Source organism: Mus caroli, chromosome 7, assembly GCF_900094665.2.
Source record: "Mus caroli chromosome 7, CAROLI_EIJ_v1.1, whole genome shotgun sequence".
Taxonomy (NCBI): Eukaryota; Metazoa; Chordata; class Mammalia; order Rodentia; family Muridae; genus Mus; species Mus caroli.
The window spans coordinates 47,504,287-47,513,152 of record NC_034576.1 but is presented as its reverse complement, the minus strand read 5'-3'; the positions used below and the strand labels follow the sequence as shown (position 1 = coordinate 47,513,152).

Below are 8,866 nucleotides of genomic sequence, written 5' to 3'. Positions count from 1 at the left end.
ACACCTGGCTCCCTTCTTAGTGGCAGTGGCCTGGTCCCCGCCTTCTTTTGATGTATACATTCCTTTTGTATTGTGTCACTGTGACTCTCCCCTGGTTTCTTGCTATTCTTCTGTATAAAAAGTTCGATGCCCGACTTGACAAATTACATTCAGATTTTACACAATCTCCTGTGTGCATCTGTCTGTCATTCGCCGACTCCTTGCCCATCTGCAACTACAGACCCGTCCTACGCAGACAAGGGACCCAAGAGGGTCTGCAGCACCGGGCATGGTGGCACACGCCTTTAGTCCCAGCACTTGGGAGGCAGAGGCAGGTGGATTTCTGAGTTCGAGGCCAGCCTGGTCTACAGAGTGAGTTCCAGGACAACCAAGGCTACACAGAAAAACTCTGTCTTAAAAAAAAAAAAAGGTATGGGGACTTTTGGGATAGCATTGAAAATGTAAGCGAGGAAAATACCTAATAAAAAAATAAATTAAAAAAAAAAAAGGTAGGATAGTATAGTACCTTCTCTAAGGTTTCCAAATGAATATGACTGGACCCTATGGATGTAATTTTTATCTGATAGTTTTCATAATTGCTCTTGTTGTATATAGCTTACTGATGTTAGAGAAAGAGCCCTTCATTGGACTAAAGTGGGGAGATGATGGAGTAATGACTTTTGCACACTGTGTGAGGATGTGTCTCTGTCCCTCCACGCCTGCCTAAGGCACCTTCTGATTGGTTAAAATAAAACACGCTAAGGTGAAGAGCAAAAGGCAGACTAGTAAGATGGAAGGAACTTCTGGAAAAAGAGAGGACTCTGGGAAAGAGAAAGACGTGGGAGATTTGCCCTGCAGACTCAGAGGAAGCCAGACAGATGAAACTGAGGAGAGTACCTACCCAGCCACGTGGCAAACCAAAGAGTAGAAACGGGTTAGGTTAAGAGCTAGTTGTGGAGTAAACCTAAGCTAAAACCAAAAGCACCATAAATATAAGCCTCCATGTCATTATTTGGGAGCTTCAGTAGGTGTGGAAGGGTTCATGGTTACAACTGTCAGATGGGATGTCATGTCATGCTGCAGCAATGAAGACGACAACACTCCCTAAGGACTGTCACAGGAAAATCAGATCGCTAGACCCTAAGACTCCAGCTAAAGGTCTCATTGTGGAGTCCTGGCTAGCCTCAAAACTGTGCAATCCTCCTGCCTCAACCTCCTGAGTGTTGTAATTGCATCAGCTCCCACGGGGCCTGAGAGGGCTCTGACTGTATCCAGGCTGGCCTGTCCCTGTTCAGACTCCTCATCTCCTCTATGGCCCTGTTGTCATCCTAAGCCTCCTCTGCCACACTGAGACCCCACAGGTCTGCCGAACTAGCTCTCCTATCTGCGTAAGACGCCCCCTCTACGTTTCTAATCTTTGCCGGGAGAACCCCACTCTCTTTCAGAGCAGAGTCCCGACAAACCAGGATCTGCTCATCTTGGGAACTGACTGTCACCTCATCTGTGTCCCAGAACACAGGTAATCTCGGGAAGAGATGACGGAGGAAGAAATGTGCGAAGCACCCAGTCAGGCAGAAGCAGAGTGGACGCCCGCAGCAGGGTGGGGACAGAAGCAGCCCTACCTGCAGAGAGTAGTGGAGACCGGAGCAGGCTGGGTGTAGCGTGAGGTTCTGGAAGGGCTGGATCCTTGGAAGGCCCCATCCAGCCTTGCTATTCCACTCCACCATCAGCATGTGGTCTGTGAAGGTTTTCCCAAACAGCAGTGCCTGGCTAGGGGCTGGCTTCTTCTGTGGCTCTTTGGTCATCTGAATCTGGAGGTCTGCAGCCTGAGAGAGAAAAAAAATAAAACAAAACAAGGAAAACAAACAAACAAACAAAAAACAGCACCTCAGGGGCCTGGAGTCGCCAACCTGAGAGACTACAGCTTCCATGGGGCCCACAGAAAAGAAGTAGGTACCCAAGAAATAGTGTTAGCTCTTCACAGCACCCGGGAGCAGACAGCTAGATGACCTCTGAGCGATGCCTACACGCAGATGGGTCCTGTCCTTCCTCTAACACGGGGGCACACCCCAGGCTTTTCCCTTAGAACCAGGGTTCTCCTTTTACCTTGAAATTGGAGGACACACATCTTTTGGACCCATATAGAAGCCAGGGAACAGGCAGAAGCTTTCGGGCCCAGACCTAGGGTGGAGAGAGAAATAAATGTGACCAGGGCGAGAGCCAGAAAGAGCAGAGGTCCTGGCACCTGTCTGGCTTGGGAGGCCCCTGAGGTTGGCTCTGTCACAGTCTCAGTGCATTCTAGACAGCCTGTGCTCTGCCCAAGTACGCACTGGGATGCCTATCCCTAGAAAACTAAAAGTCAGCTCCAGCCCCTCCACCATCCACCATGCAGGGCAAAGTCGACAGAGGCGTGCCTCCCTACTAGAGAACTTTGCCCGCAGCTCGTAGACAGCTTAGACGGGACAACGACCAGGGACAGTGAGCAGGTAAGGGAACACTCTTGGCTTGGGGTGAGGGGGGCACAAAATCTGACAAGAGTTAGAAAAGAATAGGTACTGTTTGTCCTAGAATTCAGCAGCCCAGACCTCAGATGTCCTCCCTCAGACCCTGGGAACCGGGCTCCTTGACCCTCCTCCCTCAGACCCAGGAGTAATGGCCCATGTACTTCTCTATCAAACCCAGAGCTCCAGACCTCCTCCCTCTGACCAAGAGGTCCTCCCTAACCCTCCTCCCTCTGACCCAGAGGCCCTCCCTAACCTTCCTCCCTCCGACCCAGAGGCCCTCCCTAACCTTCCTCCCTCCGACCCAGAGGTCCTCCCTAACCCTCCTCCCTCTGACCCAGAGGCCCTCCCTAACCTTCCTCCCTCCGACCCAGAGGTCCTCCCTAACCTTCCTCCCTCTGACCCAGAGGCCCTCCCTANCCAGAGGTCCTCCCTAACCTTCCTCCCTCTGACCCAGAGGCCCTCCCTAACCTTCCTCCCTCCGACCCAGAGGTCCTCCCTAACCTTCCTCCCTCAGAACCACAACTACAACACTACAACACGCTTCCCTCAGACAGGAGCCCTAGGGCTTACTCTTTAGGAATACCAGTCAGCTGGTGGCTGCCGCTGCTACAACCGACCCAGCCACAGCTGAAATACCCTCAACCTGGGCAGTGACTACTGTGCTCTACACAGTCAGCGGCTGAAGGGCAGTCACGGGCCAGCCATTGAAAATGCTCACGGTACACATCCCTGCTGACCTTCCCCAAGGTGAGCATGGAATTCAGGGTTGGTTGTGCACAGGAGGGGGAGGGGGGCGCGTCCTGATATTTTGGCGTCACGCTTTTCTCTGCAGACCATGGAGAGGCAGCTGAGTCCTTAGTTTGAGGAAGACAGGATAACAGCCTGTTCCCGCTGGGAGAGCTGCTAGAGGCCAGTGAGATGGAGAGAGAGGCTTGCAGAGGTCACTGATCAATGGGTGAGTCTCAAATGTCATATGGATAAGTCTGGGCCAGGACACAGGTTTGTTTCTTTCCTTCCTTTTTTGGAGGGGAGAGGGCTTAAGGCAGGGTCTAAGTTGCCCACTGACCTCAAACACACTCTATAGCCCAGTGCGTGAAGTTAGGATCTTCCTGCCTCAGAGTCTGCACCAGAGAGAATGACAGGCATGTGTGCCACCACACCTGGCTCAGATAACATCTCTCTGCGTGTGTTGACATGTGCACACACCACGTGACGGTGTGTATGTGCATCTGTGCGTGTGTCTGTGGAGGTCAAACTCAGATGTCATTCCTCGGGTGACTTCCACTCGTTTTGTTTGTTTGTTTGTTTGTTTGTTTGTTTGTTCTGAGACAGGGTCTTACTATGTTGCCCTGGCTGTACTGCAACTCACTGTGTAGACCAGGCCAATGGCCTTGATCTCGGAGAGCCTTCTGTCTCTGCCTCCCTAGTTAAATGTATGTGACCATAGCTCCAGCCCATCCTGTCTTGAGGCAGGGACTCTGACCGGGTCCTGGAGCTTGCCAGGTTGGCTCAGCTCTCTACAATCTCCAGCTCACCAAACAATGGTATTTAGGGCTGAGTCACAATGGGCAGGGGTGGTGCACACCTTGAATCCCAGTTCGGAGGCAGAGGGAGGCAGATGAGTCTCTGAGTCTGAGGCCAGTCTGGTCTAGAGAGTGAGTCCCAGGACATCCAGAGTGACACAGAGAAACCCTGTCTAAATAAAAAAAAAAAAAAAAAAAAAAAAAAAAAAAAACAAACCAACAACAAGCAAACGGGACAGAACCAGTCTAGTCACCAAGTGGGTAACAGGGATCAGACTCGGGCCTCCAGGTTTGCTGGCAAGCACTTCACCAATGATGTCCATAGCTCCCAGCCCTCAGATGTGATGCAGGTTTAATGGTGTGGCACCCAAGGGCTTCTGGGGTGATCGAAGAGTGATGACCCCTCATTTTCTCTGTGTGGTGACATGAAGCTTGCCTAACACTGCCACCTTGCATCAGACACTCACAGTGTGGGGACGAGACAACTGCCCCGAGTAGAGCAGCCAGCACGAAGGCAGGAGAGCAGAGGAAACTAAGGATACATTTTTTTTACTTTTTAGTAGAGTTATCCAGAAAAGCTGAACAATGCAGAAAAGAGATACTGAGCTGCTGGAGAGAAAAGATGGAGCTGGGGTTGTACTCAGTTGCAGGATGCTTGCCTAGCATGCAGGACTCCCTGGGTTTATTTCTTCCCCAGCAGCACAGAAACCCTGCAATCCCAGGACTTGGGAGATGAAGAAGAATCAGGACTCCAAGGCCATCCTTGACTATGTAGCAAGTTTAAGGCCAGTCTGACCTATAAGACCTTGTCATAAGATGATGATGATGAAATGAAGAATGAGGGACAAGGGTGGTGGCACACACCTTTCATCCTAGCACTCAGGAGGCAGGGACATACAGATCTCTAAGTTCAAAGCCAGCCTGGCCTACATTATGAGACCCTGTCTCATTAAAAAAAAAGAACTGGAGACTGAGAGCTGTCAAGAGAGTTATGATGATAAAGAGAGGACCACTGAGATGACTTACTGGGTAAGGAGCACCCATCAGCAAGCCTGAGGGACTGAGTCTGATTCCCCGGGACCCACAGGCAATCAAAATGTAATGGGGAAAGGGGCAGGGGTGGGGGATACCAGGAGGGAAGGGAAAAGCAGAGAGTCAAAGAAACTCTAAACTGGGTTTGGTAACACAAACCCATCATCACAGAACTCGGGAGGGTGAAGCAGGAGGATCAAAAGTTCAAGCCCAGCCCAAGCTAAAGAGATCCAGGGGAGCCGGGCGGTGATGGGGCACACCTTTAATCCCAGCACTTGGGAGGCAGAGGCAGGTGGATTTCTGAGTTTGAGGCCAGTCTGGTCTACAAAAGTGAGTTCCAGGACAGCCAGAGCTATACAGAGAAACCCCGTCTCGGAAAAAAAAAAAGAGAGAGAGAGAGAGAGATCCAGGGGAAAGGGGGGAGAGAAACATCACACAGCCTTGAGGCACAGAAAAGGCATTGTGTCAAGAGATGATAAGTCTGAGCTGGCACAGAGCTCTTGCAACCTCGGAAGCGCTACCTTTGTCTTCCTGGAGCAATTCTCTAAGGCCAACAGAAGTCTTCTCTTGGCTCAAAGAACACACCTCCCCCATACCATAGGATAGGAATTAAGCTTAAAGAAGGAAGCTAGATGGGGGGGGGGGGGCGCTACAGGAAGGAAGTAGAAAAGAGTGGAAGCAGAGCTCAGAGATTAAAGGGGAAGGTGCTGGGCAGGGTTCCGTGTGGTTTGCCCATGCTCCTTTCACATCCCAGCAGCTCTGAACTGAAATACAGTATCCATCAAAGATCAGGTGGTCTTGTCAAAGCTCCACTCTCAAGTCACAAGTAAGCAAAATAATTATCATAGTAAGGTGTGGTCCAGTCTCAGATAACTGTCCCTACACCATGCTATCGCCTCACATAGCCCCAGGCTGTCCTCATCATAGGACAGACTCTCCATCAGATTTGTAGAAGTCCAAGGCTCAGATACAACCAGTCACCTCAGGACAGACCCTTATAGAGCAACCTAGTGTCCTAACACAGCCCAGGGCTGTTTCCTGCCCCCATCCCAAACATGTTCCCCTCTACAGCCAGGGTTGTCCTTGGCCAGTTGAAGGGCTGTTTCTTTCAGTCTCAAAGAGTATCCCGATGCCAGTCTAGGCTAGTCCCTGCAAGACAGTCCTTGCAAACCCCAGCCAGCAGGTTCCTCCATACTCCAAAATTTCACTGTGTGGACACTCACCACTAGGTACTCATAGCTCTGAGCAGGCTCATGTTCAGAGTGTCTCCATTTACAGGGTAAAACTGTCTTCAGAACCCAGTTCTGTCCCATTAGAATTAGAGATTGGCCCAGTATGGCAAAGCTGTATCCATCCAAGGCCACCACACAGTCAGAGCCTAGATTCTTGTCCCTGTCATATCCCAAGACCGTCTGCATAGAACATTTCTGTCTGTCACTGAGAACTGGGAGACTAAAAGGTTTGTTCAGTAATTTGCCAGCCTGGAGCGAGAACTTCTGATAAGCAGGTGGGAGCTAACAGTAAACGCTTTCCCCCAAGGTTATGGCCAGCTGTTTCCACACTTATTTATCACGTTCTCTTAAGATCACAGACTCTCAAGCTCAGCAGTGGTGGCCCAGGACTTTAATAATTCTAGGACTCAGAAGGCAGAGGGGGCAGAGTTCGAGACCAACCTGGTGGTCTACAGAGCAACGGGACAGCTGGGAGTATGCAGTGAAACCCTACCTCGAAAAGACAAACAAACAAAATATCATAGATTCTCCATCTATGACACCGCTTGACACCATCGGTAAGCACTGACTGAAGTCCTCTGGTCTGGAGGATCTTTTATCATTTTGACAGACAGAAACTTGACTGGGATTACAAAACCAGGTACAGAGAGCCTCAGACACTGCACACGTCGACATGTGCTTTTTGTTCCAAGAAATAAGATCTTGGGTTCAATTCCCACCCAAGACCCTGCGCCAAGCCATACACTAAGTCCCAAGAGGTCCTGGGCCCCTTGTCTAAAGGAACCCAAGAGCAACTGGTCCTTAACACCCGCAGGCTGCACGCCCCAGCCACAACTTCCCCGCATCCACCCCACCCTGTACTTCTCCCATTACAGTCCTCCTCCATGACTCCCCACGTCCGAGCTCCCGGTTCAGGCACCTCTCGCGCCCCACTCCTGTCTACCCATCCTGCCGCCCGCCCGTTATAGCCCCGTCTCTTTCCCAAGGGGGTCCATCCGCCTCCGTGCCAGGCAGCGGAACCCGAGGCACAGAGGAATGACGCCAAGCCGGAAAAGCTGCGCGCCAGTGGTCCACCCGGAAGTGCGCCCCCCCATCAGGTCCTCCAGAGCCCCCAGCGTCGGCCCGCCACGCACCCACCTGTCCTAGGGTGGCTGAAGCCATGATCCGGTGTGTGCGGCTGGTAACTGTGCCCGCCTGGGGCGCGGCCTGGTGAAAGGCATTCGGGCCCCGCCCTGCTCACGCCCCCTCCCGCAGATGGCTGCTGTGTGGAGCCTCACTTCTGCCAGGCCGTCCTTAGTTCTGGGACCACAGGGACCCAGGCTCTGCTGTGAAGATCCTGCGCGGGAACGGTCCCGACGTGCCGCACTCTCTCCCTCCTCGCCTCCAACCTACCCTGCTCTACCCCAACCACACTCACGCCCAGCTAGGCATTTACCTAGGCTTTTGTTTGGCATCTGAGTATTGTACCCTTGGCCTCGTGAATGTTTGGGAAGCGCTCTAACCCCTGGGAACAGATCCAGACCTCTAAATTTTGTATATGTCGCCGAGCATGGTGGCACACGTCTCAAGCTCAGCGTTTGGGAGACAGGTGGAAGGATCTCTGTGAGTCCAAAACCATTCTGAGCCACCTAATTAGTTCCAAGCCAGCCAGGGCTATCTGGTAAGACCCTGCCTTAAAACAAAGAGTGGCCTGGTGTGGTGGCTTTAATCCCAGCACTCCGGAGGCAGAGGCAGGCAGATTTCTGAGTTCGAGGCCAAAGTGAGTTCCAGGACAGCTAGGGCTATACAGAGAAACCCTGTCTCCAAAAAAAAAAAAAAAAAGGAGGTTGGAAAGAGGGCGCAACAGTTAAAAGTACTGGGCTTGGTTCCTAGCACCCACATAGCTCATAACTGCCTGTAACTCCAGTTCCAAGGGATTCTGTGCCCTCTTCTGAGTTCCACAGGCACCAGGCATGCACATGATACACTAACATACGTGCAGGCAATACGCATACACAAAAACTTTAAAACATTTTTTCTTTCTCTTATCTATCTATCTATCTATCTATCTATTTATTTATTTATTTAGAGACGGTGTTTCTCTGTGTAGCCCAGGCTGTCCTAGAACTAGCTCGGTAAACCAGGTTGTCCTCATACTCATAGAGATCCTCCTGCCTCTGCCTCCAAAGCTGAAATTAAAGGTGTGCCACCACTGCTTGCTACAAAACGATTTTCTAAAAATAAAGCAACAACAACAATACATATTCACAGGAATATTCAGTGGCAAAGCAAGGGTCAGAAGGCTTTGATAAAAAGGAACAGCTCATTCGGATGTGGTGGCGCATGCCTTTAATCCTAGCACTTGGGAGGCAGAGGATTTCCAAGTTCGAGGCCAGCCTGGTCTACAGAGTGAGTTCCAGGCCAGCCAGGGCTACACAGAGAAACCCTGTTTCGAAAAAACAAAAAACAAACAAACAAAAAAAAAAGGAACAGCTCACTGTAAATGCCAGTGGATCAGAGAAAGTATACTTTAAGCCAGGCCTAGCACCCGGAGAGCTGAGGCAGGAGGTTTGCTGCAAATAGAAAAGCACCCTAGGGGGCTGGTGAGATGGCTCAG

General features: G+C 51.2%; 1 protein-coding gene and 1 long non-coding RNA gene across 2 annotated transcripts in view; one reads left to right on the top strand and one right to left on the bottom strand.

The window, feature by feature from the left end:
- Positions 1-7,723, bottom strand: part of Bcat2 (branched chain amino acid transaminase 2) — a 20,919-nt gene extending 13,196 nt beyond the window's left edge. The window contains exons 1-3 of the mRNA XM_021166467.2: positions 7,408-7,723; positions 2,086-2,160; positions 1,602-1,805 (exon numbers count right to left, since the gene is read on the bottom strand). Of these exons, the coding sequence (XP_021022126.1) occupies positions 1,602-1,805; positions 2,086-2,160; positions 7,408-7,431 (303 nt within the window). The 5' untranslated portion in view covers positions 7,432-7,723. The remainder of the gene's footprint in view (positions 1-1,601; positions 1,806-2,085; positions 2,161-7,407) is intronic.
- LOC110297616 lies at positions 2,394-7,785 on the top strand. The gene is made up of 5 exons (XR_003837174.1): positions 2,394-2,465; positions 3,034-3,230; positions 3,316-3,438; positions 6,623-6,827; positions 7,257-7,785. It is a non-coding gene; the product is annotated as an uncharacterized LOC110297616 (long non-coding RNA).
- The last annotated feature ends 1,081 nt before the right edge of the window (positions 7,786-8,866 follow it).